The sequence below is a fragment of the Xenia sp. Carnegie-2017 genome, unplaced genomic scaffold, assembly GCF_021976095.1.
Source record: "Xenia sp. Carnegie-2017 unplaced genomic scaffold, XeniaSp_v1 HiC_scaffold_14, whole genome shotgun sequence".
Taxonomy (NCBI): Eukaryota; Metazoa; Cnidaria; class Anthozoa; order Malacalcyonacea; family Xeniidae; genus Xenia; species Xenia sp. Carnegie-2017.
Genome location: NW_025813447.1, coordinates 971642 through 994020, shown reverse-complemented (window position 1 = coordinate 994020; position 22379 = coordinate 971642). Strand labels below are relative to the sequence as shown.

General features: G+C 36.3%; 4 protein-coding genes across 5 annotated transcripts in view; 3 read left to right on the top strand and 1 right to left on the bottom strand.

Moving 5' to 3' along the window:
• The first annotated feature begins 59 nt into the window (after nt 1–59).
• On the top strand, nt 60–7107 carry LOC124434133 (zinc finger protein 235-like). The gene is made up of 8 exons (XM_046984012.1): nt 60–688; nt 838–1008; nt 1202–1268; nt 3569–3608; nt 3705–3892; nt 3968–4041; nt 4302–4588; nt 4672–7107. The coding sequence occupies exons 2-8, from the start codon at nt 980–982 to the stop codon at nt 6060–6062; spliced, it is 2076 nt and encodes a 691-aa protein (XP_046839968.1). The 5' UTR covers nt 60–688; nt 838–979; the 3' UTR covers nt 6063–7107.
• Nucleotides 7108–7186: 79 nt separating this feature from the next.
• Nucleotides 7187–20863, bottom strand: LOC124434878 (PX domain-containing protein kinase-like protein). 2 transcript variants are annotated; one of them, XM_046984807.1, is made up of 19 exons: nt 20789–20863; nt 11574–11689; nt 11342–11392; nt 11224–11271; nt 10955–11141; nt 10807–10884; nt 10639–10718; nt 10441–10518; nt 10267–10371; nt 10033–10171; nt 9866–9911; nt 9680–9758; nt 9491–9608; nt 9284–9365; nt 9162–9210; nt 9017–9094; nt 8848–8931; nt 8325–8388; nt 7187–7577 (listed from the first exon to the last, which is right to left on the bottom strand). In XM_046984807.1, the coding sequence occupies exons 2-19, from the start codon at nt 11670–11672 to the stop codon at nt 7354–7356; spliced, it is 1689 nt and encodes a 562-aa protein (XP_046840763.1). In that variant the 5' UTR covers nt 11673–11689; nt 20789–20863; the 3' UTR covers nt 7187–7353. The 2 variants fall into 2 exon arrangements, with proteins under 2 accessions (XP_046840763.1, XP_046840764.1); XM_046984808.1 differs by lacking the exon at nt 20789–20863 and adding an exon at nt 20323–20444.
• LOC124434889 (non-structural maintenance of chromosomes element 3 homolog) lies at nt 12000–16601 on the top strand. Its single transcript, XM_046984826.1, has 9 exons — nt 12000–12167; nt 12261–12368; nt 12460–12523; nt 12707–12786; nt 13127–13307; nt 13373–13415; nt 13497–13556; nt 14025–14139; nt 16026–16601. The coding sequence occupies exons 1-9, from the start codon at nt 12120–12122 to the stop codon at nt 16110–16112; spliced, it is 786 nt and encodes a 261-aa protein (XP_046840782.1). The 5' UTR covers nt 12000–12119; the 3' UTR covers nt 16113–16601.
• LOC124434872 (protocadherin Fat 4-like) overlaps nt 20684–22379 on the top strand; it is a 27018-nt gene continuing 25322 nt past the window's right edge. The window contains exon 1 of the mRNA XM_046984800.1: nt 20684–21200. Within this exon, the coding sequence (XP_046840756.1) occupies nt 20825–21200 (376 nt within the window). The 5' untranslated portion in view covers nt 20684–20824. The remainder of the gene's footprint in view (nt 21201–22379) is intronic.

Sequence of the window (22379 nt, the reverse complement as noted above, 5' to 3'; positions counted from 1 at the left end):
GTGTCAGGAAATAGTATTTTTGCTAAAAGAGACTACGTTACCGCCCGAATTTTATGGTTCCAAACTACCTGTGAAATAATGGACCTCGAGTTAATGCTTGAATCGGTCCGAATTTTCCTTTTGTCAAAATACTTAGCAAGCTTCACTTTTCATGAGCTGGCCCTTAAGTTTTTGATTCTAAGCGAAGTAAAAGGGAATGCCAAGTCGAAATAACATGGTGACGAAAATTTTCAGAAATTATGAACGTGGGTTGGAAATGTGTCCATATGGCTTATTTGCATTTAACGCCCCGTATTAGGTAAATTTGTAGGTTGGATTTTGCCTTATCAAGAAGATTCGAGATTGTCGAATATCACGTCCATTTCAGTGACCAAGGCTTGGCTCATATTTGCTTTGTTATGTACTTTCAACCGCTGCATCGAATTGAGAAACCTCGTTACTTAGCTATTGTTCTCAATCCCCGTACCACCGGAGACTACGAAGCCACGAAATCTTTAAAATTATATATTAAACATGATTTATGAGAGAAAAATAAATGCATGAATAAATGAATAGGAAAAACGTTCATTAACAGTGTTGCCAACACCAAAGAATAAACCGCACTCGACTGACAACACGCATATAATTAGTGCAACAAAGGTGGCGAGCCGTTGAGCGCGTTTTTCGGCCTGACATGCAAACCAAACTGGTAGGTTTACTGAAACTTTACTCGTATCATGAAACGTGTTGGATTTCTGAATGAAATCTTCATTTAAATGGTGCCCCCGTGGTCGAATTGTGGACGCATTGTGTCCGTGCAGGTGGCTTTCTGCGGTAATTACTTTCATGGCGTTACAGGTGTGACGTGAAAGCGAGGCTCAATCAATAACCATCATCGACCAACATGGCGTCAACTTGTTGTTGTTGTGTTTTGCATTGTCCTTACCAAAGGAAAGTACATTGTACACAAGTTGATGTGCTCTAGGGTCGCGTCTCGATTATGGCCGACGAAGATGAACCGAAAAAGGGGTAAGTACAATGTCTGAACGGAGAAACTATCGTTCCTTGGTCTATTCTGTGACATTTTTGATGGCCACCTTCGGTTAGCCGGGTGACGGTTCATCGATTTTAGTGACATACCATCGATTCTGATGCTTCGAATTGGTGCTTTCTTGTTGCTAGACTTTCGGAATACTAAAGTATGTTATCCCCTTTCATGTAGACAAAATTTGGAAATGATAGTGTCCAAGTTGGCGAAAGAAAAGCCGACAAATGGTAACATAATATTGGTAAGTTTCGAACTAAACATGCTATATAAATGTGACCAGGGTTCACAGAACTAAAATTTCTTGTTTTTATTCGATAAGAGCGTTTCGTGATAGTCTTAGTGTTAAACTAAAGTGATCTTTTGGCGTCGGTCTGCATTTGGGAGTGTAAATAATGTTACAGATCTTCAAATGATATTGTGTTTTCATATATTATGTATTTACTGGTGGTCAAAATTTCCCGTTATTTTAAAGACTTGCGATGGTTTATCGTGGATTTCGATAGAAGTACATAAAACTTCAGTTTGATTCCTTTCAAAGCGTGGCCTGTTGCCGAGCGGACGATTTTAAAGTCATTCGAAAATTTCTTTTGAAAATTTCAAAACAAAAACATGAATGTGAAAACGTGTCAGGCACGCTGGTCGATCGCAGAACAAAAACTCTTCCAACTATTTGCATACCATTTTGTTTCGCGAACAAAGACGCTACATGGTTTTTCTACTGGGAAAGTCTGTGCAAATATTTTGGTAGAAATGTGACAGGTTTTGGTGTGTGGGAAATGTGGACTTAGTGCAATAGCATTTTCATCCACTCATCTTTGTTATTGATGAATATCTTGAATGAAGCAGATGTTTCTGTCAAAGTGATTATTAACATTGTAATTTATTCACGGAGAAACACAACTTACTGATGTAAATTTTGTACATGTCAGTCTTCTAAAGCTTATTAAAAAGGAAATTATGGGAGCATGTTAGCACATCTTGTGTTTTTCTTACCCAAAATTTGTGCATTGTAAGCGATATTTTGGCACACCACAACTAAACTCTTGTTGTTTAGTCAAGTAATACAGTCATTAAAAGCCATTGATACAGAATGTTATAAACCTTTCAAAGTATTTATTTCACATTTTAAGTAGCTTAAGAATGATGTTTCAAAGTTTTATTCTCTCTGTGTCAAAATTGACAACTACTAAAGCAGTATTTATTTTCTTGGCTTCATTGAGTTAGTTTTTTTAAAACAATTTTTATTTAATTCATGACCTTTATTCAACATGTTCAGGAGCTGTTTTCATTACATTAATGTATGCTAGATTTTGTTTTTTTTTGAGAATGTCATCTTTCAATTGAAATATGTCCACTGCGCATTTCATATTTTAAGCGAAGAAACAAATAATCATTCTGATATATTCTATATTGTCTTCATGAGCTTATGTGTACTATAAACCATGTTACTTTGTTCTCAATGTTCGATGTATGTCTAGAAAGAGTTGTATTGAAATTTCTCCTACTAGCAAGGGAAATCATATTTATTCAACTTGTGTTTGGTGATGGTTCTTGAATGTTGTCAGTTGCATTTGTGGGTACAATATATTGCAAAAACATCTGGTTTTAATTTATGCGTTCAAAAACTTCTTGATTTTGGTCATCATGTGTTTGTTGATATTACTTTTATTATATCTGTTTATAACTTTTGCTTTTGGCATTTGGTTTAATTTAATTGTTTTTTTCTGGCATTTTCCTGTACACATTCTAAGGTTGTGTTAATGATTTTTGATGATTTTTTACGATATTTGTTGTCAGCATGGGCGTATTGACTGGAAGATTAATATTATATCAGCATGCCTTATTTGAATAACAATGCGACTCATACTCACAAAATGTGCTCTGTTTCTCACACAGTCAATAATGTCTGATTGAGTACTTAGATAGGTGAATAAGTTTGAATGAATCATCCCATAGTACATTGGAAAATGAAGAATGTATGTGTTGATGTTGATAAAAGTCATAGATCATTTTAATATTAACTTGGTTTTAATTGGTTTTCATCGTATGTGCTCATTTGTCTTGTGATATTTAAAGGTCATCTTTCTTGAGTACGCGCACTTTAGCGATAACGAAGTCTGGTGTTTTAGAAGTGAAAGCATTGCTATATTTAACATCCTCCTAGTAATTAGGAAGGTTTTTTTATAGGGTAGCATTTTTTTTGTATCACTTGCCCCCCCCCCGCATCCCTTAGTAATCAGTCACGTATTTATAAGATTGCTTTGTTTCACGCCTTCATTAATAAGTCAGATATTTCACGGGAAAATGGATTGCTTCATTTGGCCTCCCCTCGTTATTAGTAAGGGTGTTTTGTAAGATAAGGCATTGCTTCGTTTGACCCTCCCCCCCCCCTCACCACAGTAGTAATTGACGCATGTTTAATGGTATGAATTTGAAGATACTTTTTAAAAAAAGGAATTTCAAAAGAAGCTACATGTGAAATAAATTTATGTAAACTTGATTATAGCGATGTTCAAATCTTTCTTTTATGAATTTTTTTAGATATCTGGCGTGAACATAGAGAATTTGTCATTTCCCGGCGGTTCGTTGAGATTTTTGTATTTATACCAACACATTTCTAAGCCAATCATTGAGTCATGCCACAAAACACACTGCTTATTCCTATATATCTCTTTAGATCCAGAAGGTGAAAGCGATGATTGTGAACCCGATCTTCATCAATGTGGTAAATGTAAACGGATGTTTAGTATGCTGGAGAAGTACTTACAACATCGTGCCAATAAGTCGTGTCGAAAGAGACATGCAGACTCCATTGATATTATGAGTGACGAGGTGGAAGCCCTCGACAGGCACCCGAGATTGTGCAGGTGAGAGCTGGGTAATAAGAGTTGCAATGTTAAAGAAATAGCAGTAATGCATTTGGAAAATGTGTTTTTTTAGATGGAGGCAACAGGCAGTAGTGGCTCTATGGCTGACAATGACAACACAGAGATGATGGAATTGGCTAGCAGAAGGTTGAATACTGTACTCAGTTTGTCTTTAGAAGCTTTCACACAAACGTTTTTACCGATAGAAGGGGATACATGGGAATAGAGGGGAACGTGAAATAATGATTAGGAATGTCTATATGTAGTGTCTAGGAATATGTGTATGGATTAACAATTAATATTGAACACAATATTAATATGTGTTCAATTTAAATTTCATATATTGTGTCTCGATATAATCCTTCAGATAGCAAACATTTGTGGATGTGTCTCGTTACCTCTTCTAGGAAACACGATAGGAAAGGTGTGGCGCGAAAAAGGACAAGTTTTTCACGTCGAGAAGCAGTACCAAACGGTGTGAACAACACGGAGCCATCCCGCGTCAATATGAACGGCGTTTCTGAAATGATTACACCAAACTACAACAATAGTCCGACACTCGCTTCCATTAGTAATTACAGGACCGTATATCAACATCCCACAATGCCTAACAATGACATATATTCTCTTATGGAGCACACTAAAAACTCCAGCATAAAAGAAGTCCACATTGACGAGAATGGCGTGGCGACAAGTAAGTAGAAGTTAGTTGAACCGAGATTAAAACTTGCACAAGAACTTCTTAAGTACGATCACATTTTTCTCTTAACGAATCAGGTCGTCCTCGTGAAATGTTAAATGGTCACGTTCTTCCTATCTTTCATCATTCATCCCTTAACTCCCCTCCTAATCCTCGCTATCCCGCGCCTTTTGCTGTACATAATCACCTGCCCAGTTTGCCACCCAGTCAAGAAGCAGTTCATTTCACGGAAAAGGTCTTACACCCGGAGCCTATTCTTGTTTCATATCCTGCAATCGAGAATCCGGAAGTAAGCCAGAAAACTGGGGAAAAACGTCGCTTCAAATGTGACAAATGCGACCGCGATTTCAATCAGCGGGCCAATCTGCGCCGGCATCAATTAGTGCACAGCGGCGAGAAGCCATTCGAGTGTGATCAATGTCACCGGCGCTTTCAGCAACAGGGTGACCTAAAACGTCACATGTTGCGTCACGCAGAGGTCACGTGGTATCATTGTCGACCATGTGACAAACGTTTCATGCGCATTGATCGCTATAAGGCACATATGAGAGGCCATGTAGAAAATGGCAGACTACCCACGGGCGATGGTACTTCAATGGTTTCTATGAATAACGGTGCCGTCGTATCCACTGAGGAGGGGGATACCGCTGAGAAACCTGTGGGCTCACACCACATTTGCTCGAAGTGCAATCAAACGTTTACTGAGCCGGACGAACTGCTGGCTCACTTATGTTCAGACAGTATCACCGCTGTTTCCTCGGCTCCCATGGAAACCACGAAAAGTGGCGGTGCTGAATTGGAGCCCGAAGCTGCTGTTAAAATGGCTGAACAATACGTGAAGACACAAGCAGCTGATGCAGATCACTCGAGGGCCTACAGTTCTTCGCGTTCTTCGCGTGGAAAGCTCACGAACCCACACAAATGTCCGATGTGTAATGCTCATTATAAGAACGAAGACTCGTTACAGGCTCATATTTTAAAACATTCGGGCGAGAAGAAGTACAAATGCGACCAATGCCCTAAAGCTTTCTTTACATCAAGTAATTTGAAGATACACCGTCGAATACACTCCGGTGACAAACCCTTAAAATGTAAAGTTTGCTTTAAAGCGTTCAGCGATCCTTCCAACTTCAACAAGCACAAGAAATCTCACATGAAAGGAAAACTCGATCACAAAGGCACACCGAAGAAAGGACGAAAACGAGACGTAAAGCCGGATCACGGGGGATTTAATGAGACTATGGTCGAAGCTATAGGAAAAGATGGGGACACGTATGAATCCCCGACGAGAGAATTCCTCCAAAATCAGTACGAGGCTTTGCTACCTGCTTTAGAAGATGATCGTGTAGAGGGCGCGAAAACTGGCTCTACCATTGCTGAAGTATTAAATCCCGATGCTATGGAAAATACGTTTAGTGATGAACACATAAAGTATTCCGTATCTTTTGTGGAGTCTCCTTCTTACTGAGGGCTCAGAGAATAATTACTGATACCGTACCACAATCATTGCATACGAGTCGTAGCGATGGTCCAAGATGCATTGCGCGCACGGTAATTGTCAAGAACTTGAAAGAAACAAAACTTGGTCTCAAAAACCCTTTATCTAAATGTGTGTCGTTAAGATTAGTATTCTTATACCTTGGCATTTTTCAATTTTTCAAAATGCCACGTCGTTTGATAATTCGCGACCAAACGACGAAAAACCAGAAGGAATCTTACCGATCACTTAAATGAAATTGTTGGTTTTAATGGTTTAAGGCCCCCACTGTCCGATCGAAGGGCTATAAATTCGAAAATGATTTACGCGAGGAAGATGTAAAAATATAGTTAGGGCGAAAACTTTTGTCGTTAAAAAAGAACTCGTTTTCATGTCGTGAACGTTATTTGAAGTTCTGATCATTTGATATTTATGACGGAAAGTATTTAGCGGTTAACTTATTCATATTAGAGCACATAATATTGTAAATAGATGTGCGGTAATGGTTTTAAAAACATTTTAGTCGCTGACCTATGAAAGGGCTCAGACTGACACATAGCTTCGTGTTATTAGGTTAAGCATCCTACCTTGATTTGATAATAACGCGCATATACAGCGGTGTATAGTCATTGGTAGACGCATTTGGTAAACTTTTAATTCTATATAGAGAGGGTAAATCATCTTTAGAAGAGCTGACCATTCTGCGTTAACCTATGGCTTGTATTCTTATCGAGAGTTTCTGTTCTGATTTTAACTTATTAAGTTTGCTTATCGTGGTAAAATTTTAACATCTTTAGGTTTGATCTTGTTATACACGATAACAGCCTAAAACGACAGCGCATTTTACTTCAGTAACGTAGAATATATTATATGATAAATATTTAGATGTATTAAGTAAATATGGTATTAATATTATGAGTGCGAAACGCCAACTTTTATTTATTAAGATATTAAAGTATTATTCGTGATTTCATGGGTAGCTATCACATTATATGTATATATTTGGAAAATGGATTAAAGTTTAAAGCTTGCCTTATGTGGAGTCGTTTGAATGTTTTCAGTACATTGAAATTCGATGCAGTTCAACTCGATAAGACTTATTCGAAGAGATTGCATTAACTCAGAATACAAAGCTTATTGATTATTTATATGCATAGTTTACGATTATAGCATTGTTCTCAGAACATAAAATGGTTCGGATTCATGATAAATGTCAAGTTAATAGACTATATTAGCTACATTTAAAAAATTCCTTCACTTCAGAAGCGATCGGATTTGCATTCTATACTTTTGGGGCACTTCTATCGTTCGTTTTTGTCGTCTTCAAATTGTTTTTCCTAAACGACGTGATCGAGCTAAGGAGAGCTCCCCTGCCTTTGTTCTTCGTCGGGGCACCCGTAGGACCATTAGTACTCGCGGCTGGAGGAGGTGAAGGGACTAAAGGAGGTGGTGGTGGTACAGAGGGGAAGTTTGAGGTTCTGCTAGAATCAACCGACTGAGCCTTTCCTGCAAAAATATAGGCAAGGTTTATAGTGATTTTATGGTTGTAAAAAACGACTCAGTTGAAAAGAAATTTTCTCATCTTTAAGTCATCTTAAAAGACTTCGTACAGACTATTTCCTGAAGGAATATCGAAACAAGTATACTCTATTAATTTCACAGAATTTTGTTTTTTATTCATCGTCTTGTATGAGAAATCCATACAGCCATTGTGTGTCATTAGGTCGCCAAGTGGCTTCCTTGTTTGTTGCATTTTGAAAATTCGTGCTTGGCATTAGTTCTTACAGCACCATGCATGCACACGATCGCATATGATTAAAAATCAACTGTTGAGAGAATGTGACGTTAGTGAATCTTCATTTCAATACTTGTCTGTTAGTTGGTTAATACAATGCTTTAACTGTTGTGTTAATTGGTTAATACAGAGCTTTAACTGTTGTGTTAATTGGCTAATACAGAGCTCTAACGGTTGTGTTAATTGATTAATATAGTGCTCTAACTGTTGTGTTAATTGGTTAATATAGTGTTCTAACTCTTGATTACCATTAACATTAAAAAACAAACCTGACGACACTGTTCTACTATGGATATGCATTTTCTGATTGCATCTTAAACTATGGTGGAAATACTCTGATATAGTCTACTCTCGATGTGCTGTGCAGTTAGTTTATCATTGCATAATTACTTATATTAGTGGCGTGAAATTATTCAGTCTTGTCGACGAGTCATGAACTACAGTTGATGTTCACTTACTTATTGATGTTTTAGTACGATCTGAAGTAGAATTTTCCGCCAGTGATTCTTGTTTTTTCATTTGCTGCTTGTTTGTAAGAGTGGAAAAATTTTGAGATTAAATTACTAGTGATGTAAATTGTACCGTCTTCATCAAGAGTGATCTGATGTTGAACCTTGAGTTCTTATTTACTCCAGTCTAGTGTCTTCATCAGGAATGATTTGATGTTGAAACGTGAGTTCTTATATACTCCAGTCTAGTGTCTTCATCAAGAATGATTTGATGTTAAATCTTGAGTCCTTATAGACTGCATTCTAGTGTCTTCATCAAGAGTGATCTGATGTTGAACCTTGAGTTCTTATATACTCCATTCTAGTGTCTTCATCAAGAATGATTTGATGTTAAATCTTGAGTCCTTATAGACTGCATTCTAGTGTCTTCATCAAGAGTAATCTGATGTTAAATTTTGTGTTGTTGTATACTCCAGTCTAGTGTCTTCATCAGGAATGATGTGATGGTGAAAACCCTAAGAACAAGATTAACCTTTCGTTGTTGTCGTCTCTTATCTTTTTCCTCTTTCGAAGTTGCCTTGGCTTGTGCTTTTGAATATCTTCTGAACTGACTCAACTAGATATACATTAAGATGACGAGGCAATGATGTTCAACGACAGCTTGGCTGTTAATCGCGCACTTTTATGATGAAAATACAAACCACTTTCCGATCTTCTTTTAACCGCTTTTCGATTTCCTCTTTGACTTGTTTTAAAGCTTCTTTAAGTTTCGATGGGATCTGAGAAAAACAAAGTCAAATTTCAGGAACAAGAGTTCGAATGACGGCATAAATTGTGCGCGAATACCTTTAAAGACATCTTCTCCTCAGGACCCAACTGTACTTCGGCAAAAAATCTAAGAAATTTGAACAAGTCGAGAGAAAACGCTGAAAATGTTTAGCGCAAACTTCCACGGGATAAACACTCACGGTAACTGTAAAAGTTCTTTTATTGTAGGTAGATTGCCTTGTTTAAGTGCTTCACTTGTTAAAATTGAAGAAAGTATAGGTTCTAAATTATCAAACGAAAGAACTTTTGAAGATTCGACGAGTTGAGGATCAAAACTCATATCTTAGAAGTAAATGCCATGCATGTATGTGAAATTGCAAATCAAAAACTGAATAGTTGTAACTTGCCAATCAATGGGGGACAATTTGCAGGAATTTCGTCAGTTGCTCCAGCGCGGAGCTCTTTGCCAAACGTCATCTCGTACAGAACATGTCCAAATGAATATACATCTTGTTGATGTAAATCCTGAGCGATAAAAAATGAATGAACATCGACTGGCCAAAGATATATTTGGATAAGTTGATTCAATCAGACACCTTGATTTGTTTCAGTTCAAGCAAATAATGACGATATATCGAAGGCACTCCGAGTATACTGTTCTCAATGTCCAATAACCTTCAGACAAAAAATACACTAAATTCATGGGGAAAAAATTGTAAGTTTACAGTAATTACGCAATGGAAAGGATTTCATCCATCAAACAATATCTCCTTCATTTTTACCTGACAACGTTGCCATCCATTATTATATTGCCAGTGTGCAGTTGACCTAAAGGCAGAGCACAGAGTTTTTCTTAAAAAAGTACTCTTGATATTTTTAAGCACGATTTGGAATATTTATCGTGCAGAATACGCCAAAACCACGTACATCACATTTCCTAAAACCTTACCATATGGAAACCCTTTATCTTGTAAAATTTTCAGTGCTTCTAAAATCTGTCTTCCACAACGTCTAATATCCTCAAGTTGCATGGAAACAGTCATCTTGGGATAGCAGTATTTTTTTAGATGACTCGTTTTTGGTCTTGCCTTGAACATAAAAAAATCCAGACATTTACGTAGCCTTATTTTTTAAAGCAAAAACTATGAACTACCATACAAACGGACTGATTTCTTTCTCATACCTTGCATATAAAATCCTTAAGTGTTCCAGACTGTCTAAAATCACGCACAATTGCCGCACCTTTCTCATGCACAGTAGCAATGCGTACTGGATATATATATGGATGCTAAACAAAAGATTTAAATGTGTAAAAATACTAAACATCGAAGCAAAAGTTTGTGTAATTTTGTAATACCATTATATTAGTAAGCAACTTCATTGCTGCAGGTAGATCCTTTTCTTTGGATAAAATCATGTCTGGACCATACTCAACCTAGTATAATTGGACACAACACTCATTTTATGTCTGTAGTCTTCATGGGAAAGTGGAAAGCAGTACCAATAAGGAAAGAGTCGTGCAACAAGAGTGAGTCAGTAAATTAAATCAAAATACCCAAGCTAAGATTTGACGGTCATTTTTCTGAGTGGCTGCTGTATATTTTGTCAAAAAATAATGTTTCCTTATTCTCCATCCTACAACAGGCAGCAACAAATAACAGACAATGTATAACATTATCATTGATGTGAACAGATTAAACAAGCATTTTGCCGTGAGAACTACCGATATCTGGAAGAGTTTCAACAAGCTCCCATGAAGGTTCTGATCTATAAAACATTGCAACCTGCTCTGCCGCTTCATCTGTAAAGTTAAAGAAACGTTAAAATGAATTATTTCTGATTTTATTAGGAAATTTATAAATGCATCTCACCTTGCATTTTGAGTGGATAGTTTTTTGGGTCCATAAATTGTTTAAAGCATTCATGTCTGACAAACATAGGCTCTTCCATGACTCTCTGAAGATATTGTTGTAGTCCTGTAAGTCTCTCCGCTATGAAAGCATTATCCATGTTTCCGAACATCTTCTTTGGAGGCAATGGTAAGGTTGCACCAGATGTCTGACAAAAAAAAGCATGAAAAAGCAGTTGGTAGCAAGTGTAACAACGGTATATAAAAATGGTTGGCAACCTAAATATGTACCTCTAGAACTTTATTCATAACATCAAAATCATTATAGCGATGTAAGACCTTGAATAAAAAGGGAAAGGATGTAGCACTTGTTAAGTAAATTGTTGTTATTTAAGTCGGTAATTTTTACCATCCATTGATTTTCTGGATTTGGTCCTCGCTGCACCCTAATACGATATTCCTGAAAACAACATTAAATAACTTTCACAAAGGCAATCAAAGATAAAGATTACTTACCACTCAAAAGTACACAAAAAATACACAAAAAACGAAAAAAGCGCTACATCGAGTACTTAATGTTTAACAAGCGTACAGTCAAACAAAAGTAAATAGATTCTGCGCTAAGTAGAAAGAATACATACCACAAAAGTTTCCTTTTTTTCATGACCTTCAATATAACAATACAAGGGGATAGTATCATCAAGTTTTGCAGACGATTCTCTCTTCTCAAGTAACGACATAATGATGCACAAAGTATCTAATAAAAATATTGGCGCATGAATTAGTCTAAGATTTTTTTGGACAGGAGCTTTTGTTTCTATTTCCTGGAAGTCGATTTGAATTTGCCCAGTTTCAGGCAACTCCCTCTTGGTTTCTGCCTGCGTATTTTGATTTTTATATAGTTGATATTATGACTCCGAAAAAATATATTACTATCAAAATTTGTAGGCATCAGCTGTTAAAACTCTTATTTATGCTAGTATTTGAAAAAACTCTTATTTTATGCTGGTATTTGAAATTTTTTTTAATAATTAAATGAAGTAGTAGTATCATAGCAAAGCCGCTGACTTGAGCGGTAATTTCTTAAATTGTTGGCGCAATTTAAGCGCGAAACCGAAAAACTAGAAATACATCTTTTTAAAGTTAAAGATAAAAGTGAGAATTTCGCGTGAAGAAGCGTCAAAAACATGCCAAATCTATCTCAAAGGAGAGCCAAAACATCAAGTCAACCCGAGGTTTGCATATTTTTAGTTTTCGATATTCAAGCATGCATAAAACTTTTTGTTTATGTCAAAGCAATGTGTTAATGGTAGGGGTTGTCATCCTAGGAAGAAGGTAGAGGAAGAAAAAGGCGACACAACAATGAAGATACTCAGGAAAGCACGCAATCCTCTCAAGCAAGCAATGAACTTAGTAAAGCAGAAATGGAGAAGAAGGTTTTGAACTAGCGTTAATACAGTTTTTTGTTATACCCACCAACTACCAAAAGGTTTTGTAAATAAAATTTCACTTTCAATTTCCAAATAGGTGACAGATTTTGTGAGATATATGATTTTTATGGATTCAAAAAAGACTCCAGTACGTCGTGCAGGTAATACCTTATACCTGAGCTAGAAAACTCAATATATGAATATTGCCGATGGCTAAATACAAACTGTAGTAATGCATCCAGGTACTAATACTTTGGTCAGAGGCTTCATCTATAAAGGTTACTTATTGTTAGATGCTTGAAAACAGACTGAACATTTTCTGCATTTTTCTGTGAAAATACTAGAGCTAAATAAAAATGTCATGAAAGAACACACAAAATACTTCAAGGCCGTGTTTGATGGAGCTAAAAAGAAATTGAGAAAGGTTCGTCTCTCTATTGTAAAACATGTTTAAATTTTTGTTTTAAATATTCACACTGTGCATGAAAATGGTCTAGTAAAGGATTTTATGATGTACCAATGGTACTCTATGTACCCAATGGTACCCAAGGCGTTTAAGGGAAACCGTTTAGGATCAAAGATGGAATTTCGGCATGCTCTTGCTACAGAAGTGATAGGGTGAAGTGGGGATGAGAGTGGATAGGACTAGGTTGTGTTGTGGCCGATCAAATAGGGTAAATTGGTTTATTTTGGTCCAACTGAATAACCTCTTTACAATAGCAAGGATTGGTGGATTAGTATGGTAAAAAGATTTTTTTCTGTAGTTATTTGGCTACAAGCTTATTGAGGCTGAATTGAACAAACTGAAAGTTTACATGCTTGTTAACGAGATGCAAGAAGAAGCGTCTCAAGTTGTCCGTAACAGACCTGATGATTTACCTAAACTTGGCTTATTGATGGTAATATTGGCGACAATATTCATGAAAGACAATGTCATTACTGACGGTATGCCCTACATTACTATCTTTTACTCCGTTAAAGATAATTATTTTGAAATCCATTTTGTTTAGGAGTGCTTTGGGATACGTTGAAGAAACTTGGAATCAACCAAAAGTTAATAGACTATAACTTTTTTTGTCAATGACATGCTCCGTTTGAATAAAACAACAACGTGATTGTATTATTTTTATCTAGGAACGTTCATGAAACGTTTGGTGACGCGGAGAAACTTATATTTGAATTTGTCAGACAAACGTGAGAAATATATTTTGAAAACCCTTTTCTTAGTACAAGATCAGATAATACTTTACAATGATGATGAATTTGGAAATGTTAGAGAATTTACCTCAACCTTAAAATTTAATCCCAACTATACTTTTATAAAGATTTTTTGCATTTTTCTACATGTAGATCGTCGAGGTTAATGGAGTCCCAAGAAGGACTGTTGGTGTTGTTGTTGACGGACGTTTTGATAACCTTAGCGGTAGTGTCATCTTCGAACTCTATGAAAACCGGAGTCAAGTGTTCTTGACTTGGAAGATGACTACCGCTAAAGATGTCGAAACATCAGTCAACATCAACACTTACAGTCCTTTTAAGGTCTCTACTAGTTTGGACGATCTACATCTACAAAGATCCGACGATACTCCCTGGTTCAAACCATTCACTTTATAAATGATCTTGTAAAAAAGCATTAAGCTGAAAATATTTGTAAATTTTCAGGTATTTGGATCGTAAGAAGATCGTCACGGGTGATACTGTGATATACGAGTACAGATGGGGTGTTCGAGCACAACACGAGATCACAAAAAGAGAAGTTCTTCAGTTTGTTTCTCAGGTATGAGATACTTAACAACTTATGAAGTTGGGCCATGTGGTTTCAGAAATTTTGTTTTTCTTTTGGTTTCGTTTTTTTGGGGGGATGGCAATAGCAATGTTCAGCCCATCTGACCTTCGAGACGCCCTAAGGCACTCGGGGTACGCAGAGAGAGTATCGTCGCGACTTGCGTTCACCGGTTCGAGCCCTTAATTAGGAGAATTGTAATGTGATTGTAATCGTTACTACGAAGATCGTGCATGCCTTACCCATGATACTTGAAACAGTAGACGAACGAGCTACATGTTGAATATTCTAGTTTATTTTATGCGAATAACTCTTGTGAACAATAGATCCCGTTTTCGATCCATGCCTCCCGATACCCCGAGATAGTTGAGCACTAGAGCGTCGCATGGTAATTAAGGGAACCAGATAATCCTTGTTTGCCATGAAGCCCCATGGATGGTTTGCTCGTGATACATGACAAACAGTAAATGAGAGAGTTAAATCAGGAAGATATAAACCAATATAAATTTTATCAAATTATTCTTAAATTATAACTGTCAGAAAAAGGCACAGTGTCAGAAGACGTATATTGAAACATTGCTTGTTTTGTTTTATGAGGAGAAATCTTGTAAACAAAACGATAAAATTCGAAAGCAAAAAACCCAGTTTTCGGGCCATACCTTGTTAATCTTAAGGCACTAGAACGCCACATGTTAACGTTTCGGTCTCTCCACGCTATCCTACTTGGTAGATGCAATAGCAAGCTTCCGCCCATCAGACCCCGAGATCACCTGCGATAGGCTTTGCTCGGGGTATGCAGGGAGAGTGCGGTCGCGACCGCAGTCTGGGCCCCTAAGCCACTGCATACTATATCGCACCCAGCTTCCACTGCTAGTTGACATCTACTATATGAAGTTTTAGCTTTATATATATATACCAAAATTTAAAGGCTTTCGAAAGTTGTGGTATTATTTCTATATTCATGCCCAGATTATTTCTTTTATAATTTGCAACTGAGTGAGCTAATTGCCACAAATGTAGTGCAAGTACATATAGGTGGTCGTTACCATGACTATAAAGAATTAGTCAAGTGAAGTGCGCATGCTTAAGCGCATGTGCAGATGATTTCTCTTTTAAATTGTTACTAAGCATGCTATTTACTTCAAAATTGAGGCTAGTAGGTGCAGTTGGTCGTTGCCTTGACCATGGAGTTGAAATTTTGTCAAGTGGACTGCGCATGCTTGAACTGACTGCGCATGCGCTTAGATGATTTATCTAATTATTGGTGACTAAGCCAGATATTTAGTCTGAAAGTTGTACACATAGATTCAGTTGGCCATTGCCATGACTATGAGCCTTAAACAATTGTTTCATTTAAGTTCAATGGTTCACACAGATTGCACATAGTTGAAAGAACTGCGTATTTTTTCTAATTGTTTGTGACCGCTTTGCAGAAAAAGAAAGAGCATTGTGACCAATTTCAATCATTAGCATTGTCTGACAGAGGCGTCTCTTTCTTAACCAATGTAGCTACATTTACCAAGGCCAGTTGTAATACTTTCCATTTAGTCAAAAGATGCATTTGTTCATTTAGTAAAGACTCAACGTGCAATGATGAAATTTTCTATGTATCTTTAACAGTCAATGTGGTTTATTTACGGGTCGATTTGATCAATACACGTATTAATTGTAATTGTATATTTATTGACGACATAGCTATTGAGGTAGCTAACATTACTCTCTCTCTCTTCCCATCCCAAACACACAAGGTGTTTATGCCCCTAATTTCTCAAATTGAAAGATAGCCATTTATTGGCTGATCAATGTCGTTTGCTCAATTTTAATCTACCGATCTGTGATCATTTATTTCTCGTTAACTCGTCTGCGTTTTTTTCTGTCAGATATACGGCAACGAAGTTGATGCATGGACTGCAAAACTAAAGGAGGTCGTTGAACAGGAAGAGGACGCTGCTTCAGAAAGTGATTAGCCTGCGACTAGGTGGAGTTGAAGAATCTCCACAAATTATGTTTGACTATGACAATCGAACTTTGCATGTCTTTTAATATTCTCCGAATTACATGTTGCGCCTTTGCAAGAAAAGCACTGTTACTTGCAAAAGGGTGATTTTATAAACGATTTACGTTCGTGAGATTGATTGTAACCGGAAGGCAGGATTTTTCGACATAATTTGTGGACAATTGTCTAGAATTGATAGAAAATGTACTTGCAGTGTAAGCTCTTATGTAGCTCTTCATTTCGACCCATCTCAGTTGTTATCGAAGATGAATCAAAATAATTCCTACGAGCACAAGAAAATTTTTAGAATTTTGTTCGTTTATTGTATAACAACCAAGACTTTGTCTTCATGCAACATCACCATGACATTTGTGATCGACAGTTGTAGATTTACTGTAGAGAAACCACTTGTGTTATCATTTGAATTTTGAAAGCAGAAAGAATGCTTTCAAGACCTAAAGGTCATGTTCACACTGGCCTAATTTCACACTCTTTCCGTGTTGTTATGTATAAGGCTAATTGTCTGGAACAATGAGGGAACTTCACAATACCCGCGGTGCACTTTAAACAGAACTCTGAAATACCGAAAGACGTTTGAAAGAACTAAAGCTGCACCCCATTTATATTTTACTCGATAATGCTTTCCAGTCTTTCAAAACGTGGGACATTAGTCTTTTCGTCTGTTTTTTTTACTTCCTCTTAAAATATGTATAGCCATAGGATGAAAGTTAAAAGAGATTTACAAGCTAGTGTGTTATTTTCTTATTGAAAAAATCTTTCCAAACCTTCGTTATGTTACTAAACCGATGAGCACTTTCTATTGCAATATCTAATTAAAACATTCCGTTTCGTAATTTCCTTTCGATATGAGTTGCCTAGTGTTATGTATTTTTCTTGTTTGCTTTTCCATATATTTTTTCTTTTTCAAGATATTATATAAAGATAGCAGAGGAGTTCTTCTTTCAGTTTCGGGCAGCGCTCGATTGTCGATTTTCTATAATTGAACTTTGATGTCTTTCCTAGTGTCAAAGTGATCTTACTTTCACAAGGCAAGAACCTATTGTTATATGTTCAAATTAAAGTTTTTCTTCGTATATTTTTGCATTCCATAATCGTGATCCTCTTTTCGAAATGTTTTTCAGAGTTCGTGAGTATTTTGCTACATTAAGAGCTTCGCGGAAATAATTTATGTACTTATGGTATTGTCGTTCACAGTAAACGAGGTATTTATGGACAAAAATTAGGCGCTAACTGCTCTATTCATCAATGCAGAAGGTATTTCATACACAGCACTTGGGATTATATGTGATTAGCTTGACTTTGAAGATGACTTCTACCAAGGTGTTGTCATAACTTCGTCAACACTTGCTCCAACATTCCATAGTACTCCACTAACTGGACGATTTACATCTACAAACATGTAACAATACTCACGCCTTCAAGCCATGCACTTTAAATAACTCGCGGTTTGACTTGTTTCAATGTATGTGTGCATACATTTTTGTTAAAAAATGTTGCTGTATTCTTTTCACGCAAGTTTATATTCAAAATTTAATCTATACCACATTTATAATGTAGCTACCTGAAGGACGAAAGATTACCTTGAGCATGAAGCTTTGAGTTGTAACAATGACGAGAATTTTCAAATTTTGAATAAATATTGGCTCTACTCTTGTATTGAGCAACCTTCTAACATCAATGATTGATGAAAATAATTGTAATATCAAAATGATCGCTTTATTTCCATGTTTTATGTTTTCTATATTTAGTTATGAAAAAGGCGACGCTCCCATTGAATATCTGTAATTTCTCGTATTAAGCTACATTCCTTTCTGGTCGAGACGCCGTTATTTGTAAGTTTAAAATGTTATTTTTTTTAGGGGTGTTTGTTCTATGTTCTATGTTCTAGCCCATAGCAGTTTGCTTTATAAATGCGCTCAGTCTTTATAAACAATAGTCCAATATTATTTTTTTTTATCTAATCGTTGTATAAGCGTTTGAAGTAAACTTTTATTGTAACCACGCATTCTTTAAAAAGCCGACACGATAGAGCAAGGTTTTTTGTTGACAACGAAAGCAAAGTTACCATAGTACGTAAATGAAGGGGAAATGAGAGGAAGCGACATAAACTGCTATGAAACAAATGATGTAACAAAGACGAAAATTGGGCGATATTTTAAGAGATCTCAGTATAATAAAATATATTGATGCACTTGAAAGGATGACGCGATCTCATGTGCAATTGACGTGTGGTCATTTACATATGACGCTCCCCAAAAACACCGTAGAAGGCTGCGAATTTTTGGTTTTCGTTGCAATTTCAAACCGCAAGTGATATATATTTTGATGGTTCTGTATTTTGCATAATTTCTTTTTTTGTTCCACTAAAGCTTCTTCGATTTTCAATAACTTGGAAACGTGTCGTTAGAAAGAGTAGGAATTTCCATTTGATTTGAAGAACATTTTTTTACACCCTTGATTACCATTGGGTCTTCTTGTTTAACTATTTCTCTGTCATTAGGTTTTTTGTTCGAATTCTATTTGTCTATGCTTTGAAAAATAATCGTTTACTTTTGTGTTGCCCTATAATGAATTTGTTAAACCTTTGTTTCCATTGTGCTCGAGCTAGTTTCTGTTTATTAACTATAATTAAAGAGTTTCTTTGGCAATTTTGCATTTGGCGCCTTTTAAAAGATCTTTTGTAGGATTCACCGTGAGAATATGTTGCTGTGTCTATTTTTGTAAGATCTTTTATTTTCCGGTATTTTCAAATGTGGAAGGACCATTGTCGACAATTGCAGTTTTTGATTGATATTTTCTCAAGAATTTTTCATGTATGAAATTCGCGAGCTCGTCCTTTAACCTTCAATAAACTGTAAACTGCTTGAGCTTAGTATTATTTGTGTGATTATTTACGATGTGGCAAACTCACATTCTTATTAATGTTTGAAGGCTGTTTAGTGATGTTGGAGTAAGTAGAATAAGCTAATCTTCACATTTAGAAACATTTCCTTCATACTACATTTGAAACTCATAAACTTCTTCATTAGAAGTGCGTAGCGATCTCGATGAATATAACGTTCTATATCAGCGTCAGATTATCTCTAAAGGGAACCGCACTATTTAAAACTACAGCAAATAACACGATGACATACATGGATATTATTGTGTTTATTTAATATTTAGAAACATATGTTAACTTCACATGTCCGGGCAGTGTTAGTTCTGTATAGGCAGCGTACACAGGAAGCATGTTGGTGTTAATTGCAGTTACAGACTGCAATTAGTTCTTTTTACTACAATTATCACAGTTCGACTGATACTAGCTGACTCATGAAACCAGGAAGCAATGTGCAGGCATTCTATAGTTTTATAGCGCCGTCATACATTCATCGCGACCATAATGTTTTTTTTACATTATGTATTACAAACTTCCCAGATGGTCACACTCGGGTGCGCGGATTCTATTGATTTTAGCGCCTTCGTGTGATGTCTTGTAAGATCTTGTAATCATTTAATCACACAAACTGAGGACAGTGATGAATGATTGTTTTATTGGATGTTAAGGGGTTAAGCATACTTTTGATTTCCGCTGTCATTAAATTTCAACTAGGCACAATCACATGTGTAGGTATTCTAGCGCCTGGTAGTACCTGTTCTAGCTGACTACATTACTCTATTTTGTATATGTGCAATTTTCAAATTTCATTACAGCTATTCTTCTAAAATTAAGAAATCAAGCAAGTCTGTTGCCTTGAAAATGCGATTTGTCTGCGTGAGAGCTAGTTGTGATTCAGCAAGTACAGACGTCTCACAAACATGAACACGAAGCACTTCCCCTTTGTAAAATCTTTACGTCAACAGAGATGTTCCGACACCGTTTAAGCACTGATATGCGGTCAAATAAAACTCACTCATTAAGTTTTAACTTAATGTATACATACTGTGTGGTGCTGGTATGAAAAGCATGCAATTTTGTACTCACGTTGATTTCGTCATAGGAAACTGACGCATAGCGTTCACTTCATCTTTTTAAAACATTGCAATCTCTTTGTGAACCATGGAAAGGACTCTTAAAGTTTACGTCTTTAAATTTTACGCCCATTCTTTGTCAAATATAAAACTTGTTTCATGCAGAAGAGTTTGTCTTTAAATGGTTTTTGGCATTATATCAGTCATACCTTTTTAGTAAAAATGACATTTCTCATATATTTATAGTTGCACAATTGGCCAGGTGCAAATATATACACTTTACTACATTTATCGCCCTTCCTTCGGGAAATCCTTTCCTTGGGACGTTTGGGGTCGTTTGGTTTCATGTACATCGATATATGACAATGTACGTAGATGTACAATGTCTAAAAATTGGGAATTTGTTGTCTAGTTTATATGTGAAATTTCTGTAAGTGCTAAAACACTCCGGTGCGCTTGCGAATCATCTCGAAGTATATTAGCATAACGAGCATATACTAATAACAAAGAACACGTCACTTCCTGTCCCCATATATTCTCACCATCATATTGAATTTTTGACAGATTCACTGTGGAACTCTTTTCAATGACGTGTGTGAAAAGTTGAAAAGACAACCTGATCGTTTTTCAGCCAGATAAAATACGTGTATACTTTATTGATTGTATCAAACTCACCGTGTTTTGGACGCCGTGGAGTAGAGGCGTATTGCAATGTCGTATCGCTCTCGTCAGTTCGTAGTTATTTATGGCGTTTTATGGTTCATCGTAGCAGTTCTTACCAAGCCACCTAAAACCTTGTCTCGAAACGAAAGATTTCCCAACAGAGATGAGCTAGATGTTTGTGGTACCATCCGCGATGTTATCCTTCGCAATTCAGGACGCTTCTTCAGGATTTTGATACGAAACACTAATAATGAAGTAGAGTATGAAAACGAAGACGCTCGTTTTATGACGTCTCGTGCAAAAAGCAAACTGGATGTCCTCGCATCTCTTGTAAACAATGTATTGAAAAGAGAGAAGGTGCGCGTGATTCAAGCGTGGACAGATCAAGTTCGTACAGATGATCCTATTTCATTGCATTATGAAGGTATGTTGTTTTGATTTATTGTTTGTATTAAACTATATTTCAGCTATTGCCTCATGCGACTGCTATTTATACTAATGTATTGAAAGGCAATCGGCCACAAAACAATCGGACCGATTTTTTTCCGAATTGGAAATTGTAATTCAGTTTCGTTTTTTTCTTATTTTTTTGCATTCATTTTAACGAAAGTGACGGACCCAAATGAACTCTTCTTGTTTTTTAAGAAACTCCATTTTAGAAAACCTGAGTTGTTGACTTGAATTTCTCTAGGATTTTATATGGTCTCTCATATGTATATCTATATCTTCATTATTGAATTCGACAAAATTCGTTGTGTATTCAAAAACTACAACTAGGTCCTAAGCAAAAATCCTAAAACTGATCGCTAGGATGCATGACTCGACAGAAACAATTTCATTGTTTCTGAAGAAGACTTTTTCGACTTTTGTAATGTTTGGAAGTGGCCAGGAAGATATACGTTACTCAAGATTTTGGAATGTTAATTGGAATCTTTGTTCTTATAGCTCATTTTCATTCGTGCATTTTCAAGCACAATGCTACATTTAGATTTACCACCAATAAGTCCCAGCGTTAATAGCTTTAAAACTGTATTGTTTACACAAGATATGAAGGTTTTACACTTTACAATCATTTTTCGCGATGCAACGTCAATATCGTGGTTGTCCATTTTTGATAAAAAAAAACTTGCGAATTTCAGTTTTTCTTGTTGCCATACTGATGTATTTTGTGATTGAGTAATGGTGTCGTCCAAGCAGTTAGTGTTTTATGACCTCCGGATTATAAATATTGACACTGCTATCGTCGTTGTTGCGTTGTCTCTTGTCTTAACGATAGGAAAACTAATTTCCGTTGCAACGAGCAAAATATTGTAATGCCTGTCGAATAAAAAACTTCATAAAATTACTCGTAATGAAACTCTTACTTGAGCTTGCGTATAGTAGCGTGATTGCCAATTTTTTGTTGTTGGCCTTTTTTGGATCGAGGCGCGTATGAACAAGTGCACAAAGTATTTTCCGGTGTTCAAGTATTCCTGTCAAGAACATCTTGAGTACTTGGCAAGATTTCCTACTTATCCAATTAAGACTTCGATGACATCGAAACATTTTTGAAAGGTTTTAATGTGTTTGAAAATTCCTGTCGGACTGTCGGAGTAGTTGATGA